This window comes from Megalobrama amblycephala, linkage group LG23, assembly GCF_018812025.1.
Source record: "Megalobrama amblycephala isolate DHTTF-2021 linkage group LG23, ASM1881202v1, whole genome shotgun sequence".
NCBI classification, from domain to species: domain Eukaryota; kingdom Metazoa; phylum Chordata; class Actinopteri; order Cypriniformes; family Xenocyprididae; genus Megalobrama; species Megalobrama amblycephala.
This window is the reverse complement of record NC_063066.1, coordinates 26555044-26579652: the sequence shown is the minus strand read 5'-3', so window position 1 is coordinate 26579652 and position 24609 is coordinate 26555044. Positions and strand designations below refer to the sequence as shown.

Below are 24609 nucleotides of genomic sequence, written 5' to 3'. Positions count from 1 at the left end.
CCACCAGAGGCATGGCCATGTTATACTACCTTGTGAGAAAGGTAGACAAAGTTACTTTTATTTTAAAATCAGCACTCTTGTACAAACACCCTACAAACCTACTCAAGGAAATTCTGGCCCAGATGGCAGCAGCGCTATTTTTGGATGCCTGTGCAGCATTTTCAGATATTAAACAAGAACAATGGATTTTAAATAGAAATTAATCACATGTAGACAAGCACCATCACCAAAAAATAATATTAAGTGAATAGTTCTGACTAAGTTCCGATTGGATGAAGCATGTTCGAAGCAGCTGCTAGATGCTGATAAAATAACATTTATATTATTGCAACAAATACAGCAATTGTAAACAGCCTAAAATTAGGGATATTTTAGTTGTACTAATTTAGTTGAATTAAATATTGATACATATTGCCTTTTCCATCATTTTATAAAGGAGAAAAACTCACTTGTGCCCAATAACACGTTACAAACTGTAAAAGGCTAAACTAAATCCAATAATTCAAAACAGATTACGGTTTATTTTTCTATTTTTATATAAACATTTGTTGTAGCTACAGACATTTACTGCAAAACACAAATTATTTCAGATATATAATGTTCTGGTTTATACCTGTATCAGTGAGAAGCTTGGTAGCTTCCAGAACCTTCTCAGTGTAGACCCCAGGTTCATAGTTGTCCATCTCAGATGTGACCACATGGACCACACGGGCAGCTCTACCTCGAATGGCTCCAGCAGTGCGATCAAGCCCGTCAACATCCTTCTCTTGCAGGGCGATGACACACTTGTTAACATCCTCCAGAATGTGATTTTCTAAAGCAAAAAGAAAAAAAATTCAGAGAGAAGGCCATGTTTAAAATAAATAAAGGAGACAGCACTGGAGAATCTATAGAGTGCTAACCACAATGCAAAGCATGAAGACAGGAAATCCTCATCCTTCATGCTGTATTTACATTGTCCCTGACTTAAGAACATTAGCAGGAACCACAAGGGCGGATGAAAAAAGATTAAACACACACTCAGACAGTTTAGTAATGGGTATCTGGGAACTGCAAATCAACATGGTAAACTGTAATCCGTCCTTGAGTGGAGGTGAAGGCAGTCAGTCAGCCTACATCTCAACAATAACTCTTAAAGGCCAAGTCTGATAGCTGGCTAGTGAGTCTTTAACATACACAAAAGAATGACAATTCCACAGAGAGAGATGACAAGTGCTTTTGCCTGCTCCCGAAAACGTAACAAACTTCTTTAAACATGGCCACTGAACAGTCCATGATTGGCCTGTGTCATCATTTCCTGATAAGATATGTAGGTGTAAATGCTTTTCATCTCTTCTGCATGAGGCTATTATGGGTCTGGTACAAACAGACAGGAGTCAATCAGTCTATCATTCAGAGCAGGTTGAAAACAGTCTAGCTACTTTGTCAGAAAGGGTGTTTAAAACACTTTTACAAATGAAATGTATGAAGTGAAAGGAATTAATACTATTCAGTGAAGATGCATTAAATCAAAAGTGACAGTAAGAGACATGCATACTGTAACAAAAGATTTCCATTTCAAATAAATGCTGTTACTTGAACTTTCCATTCAAAAAAAACATTAAAAATAATAATAATTGTTTCCACAAAAGAATTAAGCAGCACAACTGTTTTCAACATTGATCAGCATATTATAATGATTTCTAAAGGATCATGTGACACTGAAGACTGAAAGAGCATATAATGGCATATCAATGGCTACTGCAAATTCAGATTTGCCATATAAATTCCATTTTAAAATATATATAAAAAAGGTATTTTAAAGGGGTCACGAACTTTATTTTATGCTTCCTGAGGTGCACTTATAATGTTAATATGATTTTTACATCAAAAAACTGTCAATTTAGAAATAAATGGCTATTTTCTACCCTGATTTTAGCCCTCTGATTTGAGCACTCTGTTTGAAGGGGTGTGTCTGCTGTGAGACTTCAGTGTTAACACCCACTGCTGTGATTGGCTGACATCATTGCACATGAAAAATAAGTATCACATGTGGAATCCTCTCGAATACTTTTACTACATTTTTCCAATTACAGCTGTCAAAATTAACAAATTGTGAAAAAGTGTTGATTATTGCATTATATTTAGATCCATTCCCATCACATGGAAGGTTGCAGTGATGAGCATTGACAAAATGATAGACAGTCTGTTAATCGCATGAATGCAGTGATCTCGTCATTGCAACGCAATTTCTGCAATCTCATGAAATGCTTTCACCATAACTAACAATGCAAACATGATGTAAAACAGTAAGAGATTCATTATGTAGAGTAAGAGTGCCACTGATTATAATGGAAGTTTTGGCAAGTGTCACTTTTGAACAGTAGTGAATTTGGAAGTGCAAAATAGATACGAGAGCTATGCCAGATAAGAAGATTATTTCAATTTATTTGAATGCATTGGTGCTTCTGTTATTGGGGAGTGTGAAAGCAAATATTCACTTTATGCTTTTATTGTAAGTAAAACAGCAGCATGAACATTCTGCTAAGCATCTCTTATATATAGTCACAAGGGTAGAGCAGATGAGTATAGTTTTCATTTGTAGGTAAACCATCACTTTAAAGGGTTAGTTCACCCAAAAATGAAAAAAGTCATCACTCAACCTCATGCCCTTTCAAACACATAAAACATTTGTTCATCTTCAAAACACAAATGAAGATATTTTAAATGTAATGTTTTCTGTCCCTCCATTGACAGTCCATGCAACTACCATTTTGACATTTCAAAAAGTTGATAAAGAGATCATAAAACTAATCCACGTGAATCGAGTCATTTAGTCCAAATTTTCTGAAGAAACTGGATTGCTTTATATGATGACCAGATTGAATATAGGGTTTTATTTACACATAAACATTGATCAGTGAACATAAACAGAAGCTCAACCGTACTTGCTTGATGCATGAGAACATGCAGCGTAACACACTAGAATCATACTTGAGCTTCCGTCTACCATTTTTTAATGGTAAAATTCCGTTTACCATTTTTTAATCAGCATATAAAGCAATTGTATCTTTCAGAAAATTTGTACTAAACTGCTCAGTTCATATGGATTAGTTTTACAATCTCTTCATGAACTTTTTAAAGCATCAAATTTGTAGTTGCATGGACTGACAATGGATTGTCAATGAGTGGACAGAAATCAGATTACATTATCTTTGTTTCCTGATGAATGGAATGGAATGGAATAGAGGAACGGAAGTCTTATGGCAGGGATGGGCAACTCCGGTCCTGGAGGGCCAGTGTCCTGCAGAGTTTATCTCCATCCCTGATAAAAACTCACTTGCCTATAGAGGGTATGCAAGTGACGTCACCGTCGACCGTTACGGCTGCGGTCACGTCCACTGAGAGGCAAAAGACTGAGCGGCAGCATTGGTTTTCAGCGTGAATGTCGCGAAAAACACACAAAACACATCCAAAACGGAAAAGAGCTTTGTGATTGACTGTACAAATAGCTTTGACACAAAACCTAAGGCATATATTTAAAAAAAAAAAAAAAAATCAGAAAGCAACAGAAAAAAGGAAATGGATCACTGCAATTCACAGAAAGATCTGAACTCCAGGCAGAGAAACATGGATTTGCAGTTATCATTTTGTGTCAAAATGTTGGATTTTGAGGTAAAATCATACCATATATATTGTATTGTTATATATTATGTTGACAACTCATCAATTAAATATTTTCGATCTTATATTCTGCATAATTGTGTGTTTTTAAATAAACAACACTGACAAAAACTATACTATAAAACTATATATATGTTTTAGGGCTGGACAATATGACGATATAACATTGATATAAGTGATTACGCGGATTTAAACCTAGCTATATTGTAGTTATATAAGATATTCACATGCAGATTTGCTTTATGTATTTCCCCACCGTCGAAATCAGGCACATGTAAATGTCATGAAACACGACTCCTGGCTGCATGTCGATATCCATGGATTAGTTTTATTTGACAAGTTGTAAGGAACACATTCAATTCCAACCTTTAGTGTAATTCGTTAGTTTTACTCGCATTTTCCTCTACTAAATCCAGTCACGCAGCAGGTTCTTTTGCCACTCAGTCCAGCTGATGGAGCGCGTTTTCGGCGGGAAAGTGACGTCGACGAATACCCTCTATAGCTTTCTACTAATCCTGAAGACCTTGATTAGCTGGTTCAGGTGTGTTTGATTAGGGTTGGAGCTAAACTCTGCTGGGCAGTGGCCCTCCAGGACTGAAGTTGCCCATCCCTGTCTTACGGGTTTGGAACGACATGAGGGTGAGTAAATAACAGAATTTTATTTTTTTTGGGTGAACAAATCATTGTGTAAGAGCCAAGATCTAGCTGTACACTTTGTATCACTGGCTTACCAGACACGCAGAGGAAGTCGTCAATAGAAGTGATGTCATCCACTGCGTCAGTAAGCACTCGCACCTGTTTCTCCCACTGGTCCTTAAACAAATCCATGTTATCCTGGGCCACCTTGCTGTTAGGCTTGGCAGCCAGGGCCAAGGCTGCATTAATCACCTGCAATTACCATAAACAACCCATTAATCCGCTTCTAAGACGTAAGAGAACCAAAAACACGGCTGCACATATGCAGATTAATTATCTGAGCCCATCCTCCCCCATCCAAAACACAGTACAATTGTTTAAGATTAAGATCGAGATTAAGCCATGTTTATTTTGATGGAAAGATAGGTCAAAGCCTCAGGATGAAGGAAGAGTAATTGGAGCTCGGATTAAAAAGATGTCAAAGCAGTTGAGCAGTTGAGTGAGGGCAGACTGGACGTGCCACAGGGGCATCGGTGAAATGCTGCGTACCTGAGGGCACAGTGTTTCCAGCTGGGAAGCTGCCATCCGCACCAACTTCACTCCCTCCTCATTGTTGGAGATGGAGCATGCAAGGTTAGCTACCTACAAAAGAAAATAATGCAGCTTTTTATGACATGATAAATGAACAGCAAATGAAAAAGAAAAAAAAAAAAGTTTTCCCTCCCTCATACAAACAGTTTTAATTTAACACACACATGCTGTCAGCTGTTGATCTGATTATTTGATAAAATGGTAAAATAATACCACAAGAAAAAAGTGCCCCAGAGGATTAAGGCAAAACAAAAGCAAAGCCTGAAATTGAGGTCTGGTCGTCTCCCCACATGGGGAATATATTTCATATAATTCACAAGATGATGGCTGACAGCATCAGGGAGTGGTTCCTGGAGATGATTAAATCACCATTCTGCCAGGCTGCTGTTACCTCAGGAAAGTGAGAGAGGCAAATATTCCTGACACTTTCAGAAACTCCACAAGCTGCTGAAATCCAGAGTGCTGAGGTAAGCAAACCCACTGCCTGTTGCCAATGTTCATAGTGTTATAGAGTAAATTGTCATTTTGACCCACAAATCTCTCTCCTTACCAACATTCTTTGCAAACAGATGTTATTTGCGGCCAATTTTTTGAAGCAAGAAATTAGAATTTTAGGGTCCTGCTGCCTAGCTCTGGCTGCGCAAGCACTGGCACAAAGTGAAATAAGCACAGCACGTTGTCGAGTAGCTTCATTACTTAAGGCGAGAGTCATTTTAATTAAATGTTACTGAGGAGTTTCACTCATATTTGTTTAGTGGGACTGCTTGGAGTTACTCTACCTTATCGTAATGTGCGAGAATTGGCTGTGCCAGGAATGGGAAATCCAGAACATAAGTGAAGTGTAAATGTGAACAGAGCTCAGCGTAGTCACAGAAAACGCCCCACTGACTACAGGAGTACCACAGTCGCGCTCTCTCTCCCTCCCTCAAGCACCATACTGGGAATCTCTCAAGCAGCAGGGTGCCATTAGCAAACACACTACTCAAGCATTAAAAACATGTATACATGCCAACAGTTTGAACAAGGAGCACTTCAGTATGTGCAATAGCCTTTAGTGGCTAAAATCTCATCCGACTAGACTCTACAGTAGCTGGGGGAAGGGGGTCTCCAATGGCCAGGGTAGAATCTGAAGCACACCTTTTGTTAATACAGTCACCATGATATTCACTCGACTTGACATGAAGCATCTGATGGAAATATGTCCTGAGGGCCACTCAACTGCATATCTATTGGCCACTCTGTCAGATTGCAACAAGACGTCTGCTGATTTGATACCCATGAGGAGAAATCCTTGACCATTACCCATGGTGTCTAAGAGCAAAGCAGTTAACACTAGACTTCTGTCAGCATGAGAAAGAAAGAAAGAAAGAAAGAAAGAAAGAAAGAAAGAAAGAAAGAAAGAAAGAAAGAAAGAAAGAAAGAAAGAAAGAAAGAAAGAAAGAAAGAAAGAAAGAAAGAAAGAAAGAAAGAAAGAAAGAAAGAAAGAAAGAAAGAAAGAAAGAAAGAAAGAAAGAAAGAAAGAAAGAAAGAAAGAAAGAAAGAAAGAAAGAAAGAAAGAAAGAAAGAAAGAAAGAAAGAAAGAAAGAAAGAAAGAAAGGCATTTTAATAGCATCTCTGATTTAAGTCTAACACTAACTAGCTTGACCTGCAAAAATGTCAATCAATAGCTTGCAGCTCTGCATAATTTTAGAGTCATTTCCATTCAAGGACTGATCCTCTTCCTGAGGTTGTTCTTTCTTTCAGCAACATCCTATCAGTGCAGATGGTTTTCACCCCTCTGTGGTACCGCTGGGTCAATGGAGAAGTGAGTTTGTCCACATACAGCACGCAGCAGAGCGGATACACTCGGGTGTTGCAAAAACTCAAAACAAGGAATTGAAAAACAACTTCACTGAGGACTTCTGCAGGTCACATTTGCAGCTAACCAACAAGCAAAATGAGGATGAGGAACAAAAGTTAATTGTGAGCTGATTCTCATTTCCTGTTCAGGTATATTATGAGTCCTATCACACTGATTGGTAGATCTTCCCACACAGATAAACTGGAAATGTGTGCTCTTCTAGATTCGGAGCAAAAAAAATAAAAAAAAATTCACGACAACAGCAATTTAGGTTCCTGAAGAAAAATCACAGTCTTTATATACAGAGAGTCTATGTAGTTCCATTAGCATGACTCACGTAATGAGTTCAGTGCCTCAACATTATGTGACACCGAACTGAAAATGTATATTTATTGCTCTAAATGATATGATAGGCCTTCAAAGTTTTCATTCAACTCAATGTCTATCATATTCACAGTTTCTCTTCTGTCTTGTTTTAGTTTTTGAGGCAACGTATTGATCAAAATGAAATGGTATAAATTACAGCTGCACAATTCTGAATAAATTGAGAATCACAATTTTTTTTTGTTTCAAATAGAGATCACGATTTTCCGGTGGAAAAGAATTGGGATAGGACTCAGGAAAAATGTTCATGTATGAGGTAACACAGCTCTGTTTATTATTAGATACATTTGCGTGTGTTGAAAATGATATGACGTTACTCTGTGCGTTCGCTCGGTGGCTGCTGTGAGACACTTGTTGCACACTGCAGTAAGCTAGATCGATTTTAGAATATCATTAAATGCTGGATGGCTTGCGTTGATAAATGGCATGCAATTAATTTTAAAACGTATTGCATAATGGAGAAAATGCTGTATTACTGTTACTAAAAATAAAGCTGCATCTGATTATGCTATGTTAGCTACTTGACAAAAGTGTTTTTTCTCTGAGGCATGGTAAAGCATGGTACTCGCAAAAAAAGAAAAAAAAAGAAAAAAAGAAAATTGATTTAAACAATAAGAATAAAAGTGTTGAGCTACATAATAATTAGTTTTGTGTCTATAAATATATTAAAACAGTTGTTCCCTTGTCTATTAAAACATGTAAATATTAAAGCATCTTTGGTGTTTCCATGGTTTCTATAAAATAAAACCAGAAACCGAGGGTAACGCGGGTATGACGCAATTGACAGGCGACTCCTCACACGTCCCGGAGCCTTGGTTAAAATTGGAATTTTCTCACGATTTACAAATAGTTGCAAACATTTGGGACATTGTAAGTATTCAAGTCAACAAAATATATAATACGGGCCTACTGGTTTTTGGATATTTTACTGCAAAATTCTTACATACTGTACCTTTAATGACAATCAGTGTTTATATTTGTACTATACACTTAACCCAGTTCTTCTGTGATAATTTGAATATTTGTAACACTGAAATAACAGTACTGTGTGGTTGAAAAGATGTTTCATATCTAGATAGCCTAACTGCTTTCTCTTGGGTCAGCGGCAGCGCCAACACTTATTTAAATGTTCCGGTGTGATTTTGTCCAGAGATTAAATAGACACGGAATCACTGTCATTTAGGAATGAGATTGTGTGGGGTGTTTGAATCAAGATCGCAATCTTTTAATGATTAATCGTGCAGCTTTAGGATGAACAGTGTAGAGTTAAAAATGGTTTCAAAATACTGCTTTTTCAATTTCATTGCACACTGTCTAGTTTTTCTGAATACAAAAAAAAAATATATATATATAAAAAAAAAAATGGTGAACTGCTCCTTCAAAATGTAACTGCATTAATTTTGCATTGAAGACAAAATAGAACATAAGCATGCAAAAAATTAGGGGTGTGCAGACTGCACGAATAATCGAATATTTGATCTGTAATTATTATTTGAAAAATAAACGTAAAGTTTAAATACTTAAAATTTTACTACATTCCTTTGCTGGCTGTAAATGCAGTGAATCCACGATTAAAGCATCACAAGAGGCAGCTTCAAACTACCTAGCGTCTCAAAGCACTTACATTACAATAATACTGAACGTAAAAAACTTAGAAAGCTTGTATGATTAGATTTACATTTTATTAGGGCTACCCCATAATAGTCAACGAGAAGAGGCTTAGTGGACCAAAAATGTTTTAGTCGCGGGGGAAAAAATCCACAGGAAGTGGCAAAGTCACACAGTCTGTGACGGACAGATCATTAACAGCTGGCCTATGTGGTAATTACAGTACATTGGACAGGAAGCCTATCTTATCATACGGCTTATCTGAAACATGCAAGTAGTAGCAACTTTACATGACCACACACTTTAATGTTAACCTGGAAAATGTGGGTGTGAGGAGTATGAAAGCTGAATAGTAGCAGCTTAATGCATGACAGCTAACATGGAGGTGCCGGTGCAATCACTTGCACAATAAACACTCAATTTTTGGTCAAACAGATAAGAGTAATACATCTTTTGAATCTGTGAAGAGTCTACTTTTATTTGTATGCACTCACAATAACAACAAAACATTGTGCTTTTGTAAAATAACGAAAGCAAACAGGGTTTGTTCTCTGCCGTCTCTCTCTTGAACTTGAGCGTGCCCAAAAAAAGGAAGACCCGAAAATCCATGTAAACTTGCCTCACAGACATAAAAAATATATCTATAGAATACATAGAATAGAATCTATAGAATACATTTCATACATAATCCGTATGAAACGTGCAAAAAATATTTCTGTAGAGAAGTTGTCGAGGGAGATGGGTTTAGAAATTTTGCTTAGCACACTGTTATCTTTGTGTCTCTTCAACTTCTGTCAGCGGAGCACGTTTTCTCACCCGAGCATGTGGATATTGTTTCTCTCAACATGGACATATAAAACAATATAAACACGACAATCATATGCTGATTCGAGTGTATATGTAAGTCCTGTACAATAATTGGCGCAGTCTGCTTTATTAGCGTTTTTTTTTCCGTTCGCTCTGCTTGAGCTTAAATGCTTTTGTTCTTTATATTTTTTTATTTACACATTGTTCAATGTTTTTAACTAAAAGAAAACTTTGAGACATAACATAAGCTTGTTGTGTATATTGCCTAATCGTATGCTTGTTCAGAAATGGTGACAAAAACTTGATGAAAAAACAACTATCATTAAACCGAGTAAATAACTTAATTAAATATTTGAATATTTGTTTATGAGCCCAGATATTAGAATAAACTATTTTTGAAAAATGTCCATCCTTAGTAAAAATAAAAACAAATAAACTACTATTTTGGAGTAAATTAAGTAAATCTATGAAGTTGATTAAATTGCAACACTAACTAATTCCTGCCCCTCTTTGGTCTTCTCTCTCTCTCTGCTTTCTTTCTCCCTGTCGCACATGGTAGTCCCTTAAAATCTCTGTGTTCATTGAGCAGCCAGGAACCTTTGAGAACAAGGCCTTGAGGCAATAAAACTAAGCTGGTTCTATTTTTACCCCTCTTCAAGAATGATGCATTTCACGGTATAAAAAAAAACTGAACCGCCACTGTTTCTGCGACCAAGAGCCAAGTTGCTGTACTTCCTGCAATTTCAGAAGTTCAAGTGGCTTTCAGATTGATGGGGGGATGTGGAGGCAAATAAGTTTACCTAACAAATACATAAAGGTGGAGTACTCTTGTGATGTATGAAGGTTGCCAGGAGGGTCTCCACAACCAGCACTCACTACAACATAAAGGACTATACAAAAACTATTTGAATGAATGATGGTATCTTAGAATGCTATTTTGAGAAAGACAGAGAGAGAGAGAGAGAGAGAGAGAGAGAGAGAGAGAGAGAGAGAGAGAGAGAGAGAGAGAGAGAGAGAGAGAGAGAGAGAGAGAGAGAGAGATGAGGTGATATGTAGCTGGCACATTTTACGCCGACTTCATGATGCCTTCTGCAGCAGTAAAAATATCATGAGGGGAGGGAAGTATTGGCTGCAGTTCCTTCTCTGTCATAGCCATGGATGCTTCATTGTACTGCAAATTAAACTGCAATCTCTACAGCAATAACCACATCCATATTTAAACTCTAAACAGAGTAAGAGAAAAAAAAAAAAATAGCATTACACTATAAATCTCCTGACTTATTTGTGGAATGTGGGCCACATTTGTAAAAGCAGGTTATTCACAGAATGAACATTCTGGAATTAGACTTTCAATTGTCAAATGATCACAATTTCGATTCAAACACTAATGCAATCTTATTCCTAAATTACAGCAATTCAGCGATGTCTATTAAACCTTTGACAAGTCTGATCACAGCAAACATTCAAATCTGTGTTGGTCTTGCTGCTGACCCAGAGAAAGCAGTTCTCATGTATAGGTATGAAACAGCTTCACAAACGTCTTTTTAACCACAGTATCATTATTTCTGTGTTGCAAAAATTAAAATTTTCGCATAACTACTGGGATAAAGGTTTATAGTTCGAATATAAATGTTTATGTTAGCAACCAAAATAGAGCAAGTCTCCTTTTGAAACTTTATTTGACGCTTCAAATAAATATTCTATCAATTCCGTTGTTACACTAGTAGGTGGCGACAAGTGACTGTAAAAAATATATGTCATTGAATAATTTATTCAAGAATTAAAAAAAAAAAAAAAACTGATTCAAAAACACTGAGTCATATAACCATTCATTCATTCCGATTAAAAAAATAATTCAAATTCATTTTTTTAATTGTTTTTTTTTTTTATATAAATAGACTGCAGAAATTAACATTTTGTCAAACTCTAGTAAATTATAGGGCTGAGTGTATTTTATTATATATATATATATATATATATATATATATATATATATATATATATATATATATATATATATATATATATATAAAAAAATAATACACTCTGGTATATATACACCAGAGTTTGACAAAATGTTAATTTCTGCAGTATATTCTGCAATATAAATATATATATATATATATATATAAAATGATTAAAATTGGGTCAATCAATCAATCAATCAATCAATCAATCTATATCTAATATAATCTATATAGATTTCCCGATTTTAATCAATTCTCATTTTTATGAACAGATACTGATTCTTAAATCCTAAGAATCGATTAGTCTATGCTGTTTTCAGCTGATGAATGAACAGAAAATTGTAGCGTGCCTCGCATCCAATAAATAGCAATAAACTTTGTGCATTGTTACTTTTGACATGAAATAAAGTCTCAGATTTCAAATTCTGTCCATTTTATTATGAAATTCAAAAAATACCGTTTTGGCGCTGTTTAACGTGGCATGACAAATCACGGTAGCTCAAGCAAAGCAGCAGTGCAAAGCGCACGTGAACTGATCATTACTTCCGCTTTAATACCAGTTACAGTGCAAAATAGATAAAATTTGTCTCAATACTCAGCACTAGTAAATTGTTATTTTAGTTAAAAAAAAAAAATTTTTTTTTTTAGTGTATTCATAATTGTGGGAGAATCATGATCTATTTAAACGGGGAAAAAAAATTGTGATTCCACAATTACATAATGTATATAAACATGCAGTAATCACTGGCTGTGCTTCAAAACATTGAAAATGAGATATACCAGGGGTTTTCAACCTGTGGGGCGCAACGCCCAAGGGGGGCACCAACACCCATTAAGAGGGGCATGAGCACCTGTTAATTCAGAAGCATACACTAGAGTAAAAAAGTAAATGTGGGGATTTTGCAAACATTTTCGTGTCTAAAAACGTGTGAAAAACACGGCCGCATCGCTTTCTCCTTTCAAAAGAACTCGGGAGCTTGCACTCCTATAGTGCCTGCGTTTGGCGTTCTCCATGAAGCGAAGGAAGTTTCAGCAAATGATAAATGGATTTCCAGCCATTATATTAGCTCTACCATTGCTAGATGCATTTATGGAGATGAGAAATAAACCCGCCCTGAACAATTATGATCAGCTGTTCATCCTCCTTGGCTAAGCTTTTAATATTGTTACAGAAAGGGGCAAAGCTGATCGGTTGGTTCTTGTCACAAGGCCTGCATGTGCGCTTGCAACATTATGAAAAGTTGATTTTTTTTTTCATCTCACTGTGGCGTTGATGCGCCTGGGAAAAACGAGTGCGTCACACCACGAGCGTCTTAATACCGTCGCTCTCTATTTGAGCACGCTTGTCGTGCGTCTACATTTAAAATAACGATCTTGAGCGTGACGTGAATGGCTTCTATAGCTGTAGACACGGTTTTGCACACTATACGCAGCATATTAAATAATATAGCAATGATGTTCAAACGCATGAAGTGTATATCAATGATACTGGCATTGGTTGGGGGGTGAGGGGGCGCAAGTGAAATTAGATAAACTTAGGGGGGGTGCATGTCCAAAAAAGATAGAAAACCATATTTATACTTAAAAGATTTATATTCTAGATACGTGTGTGCGCGCGTGCATGGTTTACAGTTTATAATTTGTATAAGAGATAATAATGCATTCTGATATTAATAAATGTATTATAAATGAAATAGATGGCTTTATAAAATGTTTCATCAAATCTGTGGGACAATGTGGCATCTCTTCAAGAACTGAAAAACTTTACATGCATACTAAAAGTACTTTCATTTTCAGCTATTTCATTTTTTTTTTTTTTTTTTTTTTTTTTTTTTTTAAAGAAAAAGAAAAAGAAAAGCTCAGCATAATAAAAGTTTGGGGTTATTATTTAACCATATAGAAGGACAAGAGTTTAGAGAGGTTAAAATAAATTCCCCTCAACCATCTCTTGCTGCGAGGCAAGCCTTCACTGCCTGTCAAAAATATATTAGACCATCCTTAGTGATGTAAGCCATCGGCAAACAGAGGAATTCCCATATATGGCACATCGTTTTCAGCCCACTGTGTTCATTTTGTAACAGAAGGCAACTACATGAATATGGGAAAAATCCCTAATGCACAAGAATATTTTCTTGCCAACAGATTGGATACTAACCAGGAGTGAGACGCTCCAGCTATTCCAGACAATGCAGTTCTTTTTTCCCCATAACCTACATATTTCAAAACCCCTCTACCTACTCTCTACCACACAAAGCTGACAAACACAAGGTCAAGCAACAGCTGACCCTCTAACCCAGCTGGAATGTGGGCTTTGTGCATTATTAATTTACTTCATACTAAAGAAATAACCCATGAGAAGCTGTGTTACAGTCGTCTCACCAGTAACATAAGTTTTTAAGATTATTTTTTGGCAGCAAAATCAATAAAGACACCAATGTTCAATACAGTTATCTTTATAATTATTATAATTTTTATAACAACTTTGTTTTTCAAATATCTAAATATTCATATTATTAACATTATTAATAAATAACAGCTTGCATTTAATATTTGCAGACTAAAGCAGACCTTTCCTCTGCACAAGTGAGGAAAGTACACAAACCACAATCATTTGTAAATGCCTCTCAAATGGAATTATCGAAACGAGCCCATGTTTTGTTCATGTAATCCGTGTTTGGATTGAGGTTGGAATCCATATGGTGCGACCACAGACTTGTGTCAAATCAAAGCAACGAAAAACAATGTGAGGGAGAGGAGGAAGGGAGAAAAGCAGCAGAGAAGAATACGGATGTGACTTTTAGTGATGTGCTGTGCTTCGACTATCTTTAGCCCCTGGTGAGACTCGGAGGCTTTTACTCATTACCCCTCCTTTTCCCTTCACTTTGATTTCCTTCACCAGTCCTTCTCCTGTATGAGCATGTCACACAGGGCTGGGCCTGCCCCCTGTGGGGGAGAGGCCATTCTGAAATGCCGTTGCATGACGTGTTACCACGGGGACTAAGATGAACAGATTTGAAAAACTAATGAGGATAGCTAACATTTCTGTCAGCTTGTCACTGGCCCTGCCAATGTGAGCATGAGATATAAAACCCCCAGTGATTCTGCATGAAAACATCTATCTGGAAAATAAAACGCCACAAGAGACGCAACCTATTTATCGGTCATGAATACGGTCACTGCAAACAGACACAACAATGCCGATTTCTCGAAGTTCATCAATAAGGCACCGGATATCCAGCTGTTTCGAGTTTCCCCCACCGAGGCAGCACTTAACCTTGGGCTCGGAGGAGTTTCACTCTTTGGCTGAGCTTAAAATGTGATTCACAGTTGTGACTGCCCATACAAATGCAGCGATTCCTTGGCTGCGGCATTGTAAACCCAGAAGCCTTGCTGCATTTGCCCCATGGTATAAAATATAAGTTTGTTGACTCCTGTCTGACACTTCACACAAAAATATGAAGCATAAAAGATAAAAGGGCTGACGCACGCTCCCTCAGATCAAGCAGTCATGACAGAGACTTCGATAGCCAGCGCCATCACTATTCATGCAGGAATGCGACAGATTAAAATTTATTCTGTTTTTACACCAGCTTGCATGTTGAAAACAGAATGGAAAGTTTTTATCTTCTTCAAGCATATACTAACTACTTGCAGAAGTGACAGTTTCCATTTCTTCTTAGTTCGTGGGTGGCATAAGGCCCTCTAAGTTAGCCATTTAGATCGATTAATTGTCGATAATACATTTAAATGCATTTAATCGATAAAACTTCGATCGACAAACGATGATTAAGCAGGTTCATATGCGTGTGTGCTGCTCAACCGCAAAACATGTAAAGCAGACACGAGGGAAAATGAAGCGAGCGTACCGGAGTTATGTTTGAAACCTTTTACAGCTAGAGTTACACCATCATGACTATAAGTTTGCGTGTGCATTCACAGCCTTTTGTTTTGTGCAAATGTAAGTTGTAATATTGTGTTTATTTTGTGTAGGCTTAACTATATCTGATTTATTTCATATTGGATGCATCTGATTAAGAATTAACACTGTAGTAAAGTGTGCCGGCGATCATCTTCAGCTTAGCAGCTCAAACAGCAATGCACAACTAACAATAACTATGATTGGGATTAACATTATAAAGAGAGCAATACTATAATAAACATTGTGAATTATTTGGGTTTAGTTGCCGTTTAGTTGTTTCATCGCGTTGCTCCAGGAAGAGCACGTCCACAACATGACATTCTGAATAACACGTAAGTTCAAGTTCACTTGTATATTTGCGTCATTTTGTGCAGATATAATTTGCAATTTGTTTATTTTGTATATATCTGATTAATCTCATATAGGACACATATCTTTGAGTTAACTCACGCGCTTGAAAAGTGCTCCAGTCCAGTTTACCGGAGTTCATACAGTGCGTGCAGCTCAAACAGCAATGCACAACTAATAATAATTATGAATGGGACATATTACATAACATTATAGCACTATTTTAATAAATCGTTGCAAATTCATTGGGTTTAGTTGCCATTTTCAGCGCATTGTTCCAGGAAGAGCACGTTCACAACAGGAGTACACATTCTGACAAACACACATCTGAGATGGAGTTTGTGACACGTAATTTTAGTCGTTATATTTGATTATTAAAATAGTGATCAATCACATCAAATCATTTTACAATCCTACTAGCCCTATATTTAGATTAACACACTTCTCATTCATTTGGTGAGGAACATGGCATTGACATGCTGTTGACTATATGCCACTGCAGTAGACATTTTGCAGTATTAAGGCTAACGATTAATTGATCGTTAGTTTAATTGACGTTCGATCATTGGAATGTGTTAATTGACATCCCTAATATATAGGTCACGTGACTACAGTGGTTCAAACTTAATGTTATGAAGGGACAAGAATACTTTTTGTGCGCAAAAAGACAACAAAAATAACGACTTTATTCAACAATTTCTTCTCTCCCCTTTCAGTCTCCTATGCAGCTGACGTGGTGAATGCAGTGCAGTGCTTCCGCGTTTATGTCAGAATGGCGACTCATTATTGGCCAGCTCCTGCGTCAGCATCACACGCCTGTGTCGTGGTGCTCGCATGTACAGCGCAGTGGCGTAGCCAGAATTTTATTTTTGGGGGGGCCCATCTAAAAATGAGGGGGCAGCTATATATATATATATATATATATATATATATATATATATATATATATATATATATATATATATATATATATATATATATATATATATATATATATATATATATATATATATATATATATATATATATATATATATATATATATATATATATATATATATATATATATATATATATATATATATATATATATATATATATATATATATATATATATATATATGTGTGTGTGTGTGTGTGTGTGTGTGTGTGTGTGTGTCACTAATAATGGCTACTATGACTCTAATAATTGTTAATTTCTGATAGAAATGCAAAATCAAATCGGTAGTTATTAATAGAATAACGAGACACAAACCTTTACATTCAATCGCGTTTGGTCCCATTTATTTTTGATTACAGTGCATACTACATACAAACTTTTACTCTCAAAGTGCGCACATTTGTAGAAATACACGTTTACCTCATATTTCATTAGACAATTTATAGAACATGTACGCAGAGTTTCATAATTACAGAGGTCATAAAATGTAGTTTGCTAGGGGGTACGGGGGCATGCTCCCCCGAGAAAATTTAGATTTCCTTGGTGTACATATGTGCATTTTTAAGACGTTAAGACCAACAAATTGGATAACAATAGCTTTAAAACCATGTCAACAAATACATGCATGCACAGTTTTGAGGCAGCTTTAATCGCATGTTTGGCAATTTCATTTTCAAACGACGGTCATTGCTCGTAGTTTCTATTGCGCTTTATTTAAGCTATAATAAAGTAATTATGCAGCACGCGCCGGCGCATTTGCGCAAGCAATTCTTGAGTGCGCGCCACGAGCACAGTATAACGGCTGATTGGACATTTGTGTTATTTTTCTGAGTTTTACCGACATAGCCTGACAACATCTCATCTGACCGCAGTTCACTGTTGTTCAACTGAAGCTCCCTCGTCGTCATCTGCACCTTTTCCGCGCTCGTTTGACTTGCGCCTGGCGCTGAGGCGAAGTCGGAATGCGCGTCTGAAAAGTGACCCGTTTGTTGTGTCGTAAAGAGACAGTTCTATATAAACGCAGCGTTTTACTGCGATGTTTTAAAAAAACGATTTTTATTTTTGGTATTTTATATGATCTGTTGGTGGTTTGTGGAGTAGCGACACCCGGGAGGGAATTTTTTTTTATCCCCACCAGGGATAAAAATAATTCAGCAGAGGCAGGGATACATAGACCAGAAGAGGGGAAATATATATATCTGAGCGAGAGCAAATAACGCCACGGAAACTGCCTCAAATTAACTATAATGACGAGAAGAAAGCTGTGTGCGCTGCAGTCAGAGGTTCTTGATTCTCTAACGACTTTTTATTGGTTAAAATTAATGGAGAGTTAGGAGCCCGAGCACCCACCGGATTTCACTGCATTGAGATGCGCGTCCTGGAAACGGGAAGCCTCGGGTACCGCTTCACATTGTCACTCACCGCATAATAACAAACTCTCACGCGCAAAGATAATAACAGCAGAGGCTACACGCAACACGTGGGGAAAAAAAAAAAAAAAAAAAAAAAAAATCAAACCAATAAGTCTAAAAACAGCTATTGCATTTTATCGCGCAGCATATGCATCAGTGTAACAAATCAACATAAAGAATAAAAAATCGCTCAGAAATCTGGGGGGGCCTGCATGTTAATGAGGGGGCCTAGGCCCCCTCAGGCCCCCCCCGTGGCTACGCCACTGGTACAGCGTCGGCCAATAATGAGCCAGCATTCGGACGTAAATACTGAAGCGCTGCATTACATTCACTACACAGAATTCTCATGCATTAAAAGGTTAGTTCACCCAAAAATTTAATTTTTGTCATTAATTACTCACCCTCACATCATTCCAAAACCAGTAAGACCTTGAACTAACATGAACAAACAATGAACTGCTGTATTTTTATTAACTAATGTTAAAGATTAACAAATACATTAACAAATGTATTACTCATGGATAGTTCATGTTAGTTAATTCATTAACTAATGTTAACAAATGAACCTTATTGTAAAGTGTTACCGTACTGCATTAGAAAAAAAAATTAAAGTTTACAGAGTTTCAGTAACAGTACTACATTAAGCTACTACATTCATTGTTGAATATAATGTATAATAATGCAATGGGGCAATATACAGTATGTGGGTCCTGATGAGGCCAAATGTCTTATTTTACCAGTAAAATAGGGCTTACATTATTTACAGTAGTCATTATCTACAGTAGTTATTTACAGTAGTCTTACATTATTTACAGTAGTCAACATTTGAAGTGGATCAAAACCTTTCATCAAAGTTGTCTTAAAAACTTCTTCTTAGGACAACTTTGATGAACTTTTTTGATCCACTTCAAATGTTGACTACTGTATATGTATAATTCTGTATTTTCAGGATCAGAAACATGACCCCCCCCCCCCCTTACAGTGTTGTCAATTGTTAATTTACATACAGAAGGTTCAATTAAATCTTGAAATTCGTAAATTCTTAAGTTGTATGTACAACAACATTATCGGAAATTGTTAATATTTTTGAAATAAAACTTATTTGAATTTCAATTTCATTTTTTAAATTTTTTTCAAAATACTGTGATACATATCGTATCATGAACCCAGTATCACGATACATATCGAATCGCGCGCTGAGCGTACCTAGTATCTGGTATAATTAGGGCATTTTAGACTCACGTTGAAAGGCACAGCCTGTCAATAGGGTAACTGACAGACATCCTACAAATATCTAATGATCTAACAAATAAGGCTAAATATTTAAAAACTTCTATTGCACAAAACTATCATAGTCCTCACAAGATCTACAGATTATACATAATAATGGGAATGTTGCTCACAGCAAGCGATTTGAAGTCTGACAGTAATTGTCTTGAAATCTGTTGAAGGCGGCAAATTTGTTACAAAAGCGATGCTTTGATGGGGATGATTTTAGAGATGCAACTTCTCTGCAGCACGTTCAAGCCTGCTGTCAGCATACTAAAACCCTCTCAGAGAAGAAGAGTCTCTTAAATCATACCCTTTCAAGCACAGCATCCTAAAATATAAAAGCTAAAAAAAAAATAATAATAATTCAGATAAACTCAGTGGTCGACCAGCCTAATCGGTTGGGCTGTCTATTCTGGCTCATCTCCAATTTTAATCTAGTCTGGCAAAACATTTCACACTTAGTTTCATGCAAGTTACAACTACTACAATAGCAAGTCAGATACCCAAATTTTTGGCACTGAGCGCACAAATTCAACTTTGGGTCTTGACTGGGCTGTGCATTTCAACATAAACGCCTCTTCTAATTAGGCCATGATGAGTCCCTCAAAAGCTTATCTGAGTGATAAAAAAAAAAAAAAAAAAATACTAAAATGTCAAACAAATGTCTTAACCAAAGACAACAGACCTACAATTGTGGTTCATGTGTGCTCTCTTCGAGATGCCATGTTGAACAAAAGAATAGCTAGTCTGGATGAGTGCAAATAATGTTCCATCATTTGTTTTGAATCAATTCCAGAATTTAAAAACCGCCATAGACGAGGGACAGTAATTGGCACTTTATAGAGCAGAAAACAGGTGCCTACCTCAATCAGTTTGTTGGCGTGCTCACGGAAAACTTGGGCATATTCCTTCACCTCCTTTTCATTACCATTCTTGGCAGCCTCGATCAATACCAGGAGTGGAACATTGGTCTCCAGAAAAGAGTCTGACACGTGGTCCATCACAGCCTTTCGCAGCTGAAATTATAAATACGCAAACACACAAATCCTTAGCTTAGCTCAGAGCACCTGGGTTTGGTGTATTCATTTTTAATATGCAATGTAAACAACATGCATCTAAAGAGGGACCGTCATGATACATTATGGAGAAAGACGTAAAATATATTTGTTGACACTTATAATCATAATAAATGTGTTTATGAGCACTGCTTCATGGTGAACAGACCTGTCTGCGCAGGTCACGGGTCTTCTTAGTCATCCTGTCGATGGCCATGTTGAGGGCATCACTCTTCTCTTTATGTCCAGCCTGTGATAAAAACATACAAGGGGAAAATATACTTAGCCTCATTTAAACTTGTTATAGTCAGGCTTGCTCAGAAAAAGAAAAATGATAGGTGGGAGTTAGAGCTGAGATCTGAAAGGACAAGACAAACTTATAAGATATGATGGATAAGATGCATTTTCCAGAGGAAGAAAAAAAGTAAAACAGCATGAGTCATTTGAATGGTTATAACCCCCTGTGGCAAACATTTCATTTAATTCTTGAAAACTTTGAAAGGATTTTGGTTCCTTTACCCCACTTTGGCGATTGTTTCGTATGACTAACGTGACTTGTGGTACTGTCAGGAGGCACCCGCCCACATTCTTTCACCGATACATTTTTCATCTCAAAAATTCAGAGTTTTTGTCTGTCACTTTCTTGAGCTGGGCTTAAGTAGTCCGTGAAATAATTCATGACACAAATAGCTCTCCTGCAGTGCAAGTACAAAAAAAAAAAAGGGATGTTGGGGAAGGCACACTTAAAGATTAGTTAAAATGCGACACATGCTTTTGAACTGGTGTCCGATTCTTCCAGCCCCAACCTTCAAGGATTAAAATGTAAGCAAGGCACTTACATCTTCAAATAAAACCCATAATGAGATGGGACAGACAGCTTTTAACAATACACAAAGTTCAGCAGAAGGTAAGCAGGAGTAAACCTGGTCAAGTAGAGTTCACATGTTAGCCAACACAATGATAGGCAATAGTTGATGTCGGAGATAAATCTGAGCAATTTCCACACTTTAAAAGGCGTTCTCTTCTCCAGTGCTCCCAGTCAAGTTGGCTAGTGTGGGAGAGTGGATCTCACTCACATGCCCCAGACAAATTGCTCATGTGCAGCGGGTAGGTAAATCTCTAGCACAGGGAAAAGCCTGGGGGAAGGCCGTCACAGGGGCACAAGCAGCAAAAGCGTGACAGTCAATGAAATATGGCAGTGTCACTGGCAGTTCAGCACCCATCTACCCTCACCTCACTGTGTGGTGCAGAGTACGAGGCAAGTGAGCGCCATCGGCCTTAATCCCCTCCTGATTTTGTGCCAGTCGGATGAAAGCACTTCAGAACAATGTAGACTAATGGTGAGCGACTGTCAATTCTAAATCTCTAACCTTCAGGTGAGTTGCTCATTGAATTGAACAAAAATTTCCTACATTAGTGTGGATGGTACATTCATCCACAGCATAACTAAGAAAACTTGACGGATATTAGCTATTTGATCACATGTTTTCCCAAAGGGTGAAATGACTTGGATCGCTCAATATTGATTTGGCTTCGAGCAGCACCACTTAATTGGGCAGTCATTTGATTCCTCACACTAGTTTATGTGGTGTTTTCACACATAGTTAAAGATGGTCAGTTAGAGACGTGCTTGCAGCATGAACAAATCTCCCAACAAATTGGTAGAAGGAAAAAAAATATTTTAAAACAGTCCTCCTCAGCAGAGACATCCCTTAAGGGCAGATTACACACCAGCGAGAAAAGTATTTGTAAAAAAGTAATATGACCTATGGAGAAAAATGACAAACAAATAAATCATCCGCAAAAAAAAAAAAAAAAAAAAAAAAAAAGGTCAGGTCATTTTAGAAAGTGACCACCGCAAAAAAAGAAACACAGATGTTCAAATTAAGCACAGTAGGTACAATAGCACGGAAACTATTTTAGCTAAGGACAAAAAATAAATAAATAACTGGTGATGTTCCAAACTACACACTTGCAAAATTAACTAGCCAGTGGCTTATTTGAATGAAGAAAGCTTTGTATAAATAGGCTGGTTCAGACCCATGTTCACTCGATACCGATGGCATCTAGAATACAGCATGTAGTATAAAAAAAAGTTAAATTTTTCAGCTTGACATGAGGTCCTGAATACAACACTTATACCGTGAGATATTTGAAGGGGAAAGAAAAAAAATGTATGCAAAATGTAATGCAAAAACTCCCAACTACAACAGACCAACAATTACGCATAACAGGAATTATTTTTCACAGCAGGAGACTTGACATCCAGAAATAATTGTCTTGAAATTTATTGAAAGCGGAAAATGTGTTACAAAAGCAGTGCATTGATGGCTGTAGCAGCATCATTTTAAAAGGGTAAAGGGACATGTTTAGAAATGTCTTTGCACTGTTTTTGAGTTTGTCAGCAAACAACAGTTGAGTATCTATCTATCAGAATAAAATGATTGCCGCAATAAATGGTGTATTTGAGTTCTTCGAGCCTTCTCGGCTATTTTCATAATAATGAAGTATATTTATAATGCAATGCTAACCGACATAGCCTTTATCACTGTATAGAACATATAAAATACTATAAAATAATATATTGTCTGCCTCATTCTATTATGAAGCCACATCAGCTCACAAAAGGAAGTTATTTCAAACACTCGACTGACGTTATGAAGTGAGTTTGGAGTAAAAACGTTATTAAATGTCATCTTTTTTTGGACAGGTTTATGAAAGCTTCTCATTACTCATTACGCATGTTGCTTTTTCAAATGCACATTATAAGCATTTATTACTTTAAATGCATTTACTACACACACACACACAAATGATAAAATATTAAATATAAATGTGTGTGTTAATCTGGAATAAAAATGTCCAGATCCATTTCCATTGTCATTCACATTTAGCTAGTAAACTCGATAGGCTGTCATCAAACAGTTTGATTTCCATTACATTAAGTTCAGTAAACCCACAGGAAGAAATATCAGCCAAATGACAGAGGAGCTGAGAAAAATGCAGACAACAGCTAAGTTGTGCAATCTTATGTTTAGTGAAATTTCCTGCGGGGCTATGCAGTGCTCTATTAAGTCCAGCATTCAGATTCTGTCCCCACCACTGCAGATCGACAGGAGTATAAAAGGTCTCTGTGACGTCGGTTGGTTGTGACGCGTTTTGTGTAGAAAACCTGAACGAGCAAAAGGGAGAGAAGGGAAGGGCCAATCTGATTGCAAGTCATTGTATATCAAATTAAGTATCCGCTTCCTGTGCCAACTTAATTATAACATAAATTCATTCATCAACACTTAATTGAAGTAAAAACCCAAAACAAAATAATTTGAAAATCGCTTGTGTTTTACTTTACAGCTACAAAAAGGTAATACCCTCCCCCCCACCACCTCAAAAGCAACAGCACTATAACACACATATACATACATAAACACACAAAATATACAACCTTGCCAGACAGGAAAGAGACGAAGAGATTTAATGTAATTGTTCATTTCGGCTGTGAACTGCCGCAACACGTTGCAGTTATCAATATTCTGACTGTGACGAACCAGAGGGAAAAAAGTAAGGGAGGGGGAGGGTGCGTTGAATCAAACGCCAAAGCACTGTGCAAGTGTGCAAGGCGGAAAGTGAGCGAGCCAGGGAGCGAACCGAAGCACGCATGAGAGAGAGGGAGAGGGAGAGAGAGAAACTGCACTGATGATCGACGCCAGCCTGCCACCACTCTGTAGCAGTGAGTGGCTGCAACAAAAGCACAGAATAACATCTCAGCTCCTCTCCTCTGCTTTTCCCCTCACTGCATCCTCCTTTCCTCGGTGCCGAGAACTCCACACAACACAGCAGAGCCACACGGAACTGGCATCGCAAGCGCAGCCTCTGCCTGCCATCAACAAGTTAGGGATGAAGGACCTTGAGTACTGAAAGAGGAATGCGTGATCTTCAATTAACCAATTGAGCTGACATCATTGCGGTGGAAAAGGAAAGAGGCAGCTAAGGAACGGAGGGATCTGCTCAGCGGTGCTGCTTTGGATGCAAATCATCAACTTCAAATTTAAGGATTCTTGGAAGGCAAATAATGCTTATCTTTTCTTAATCTGGGAATTGAATAGCAGGACTGAAAAAAGGACAGACCCCAAAAAAAGAGAAAACAGCATCCCAGGACATGGAATTCCT

At 37.2% G+C, this 24609-nt stretch overlaps 1 protein-coding gene across 1 annotated transcript in view; it reads right to left on the bottom strand.

The window, feature by feature from the left end:
• The window catches only part of ctnna1 (catenin (cadherin-associated protein), alpha 1), a 111039-nt gene that overhangs the window by 28387 nt on the left and 58043 nt on the right, over positions 1 to 24609 (bottom strand). Inside the window, exons 8-12 of the mRNA XM_048176235.1 lie at positions 20612 to 20692; positions 20251 to 20403; positions 4849 to 4941; positions 4395 to 4551; positions 614 to 814 (exon numbers count right to left, since the gene is read on the bottom strand). Of these exons, the coding sequence (XP_048032192.1) occupies positions 614 to 814; positions 4395 to 4551; positions 4849 to 4941; positions 20251 to 20403; positions 20612 to 20692 (685 nt within the window). The remainder of the gene's footprint in view (positions 1 to 613; positions 815 to 4394; positions 4552 to 4848; positions 4942 to 20250; positions 20404 to 20611; positions 20693 to 24609) is intronic.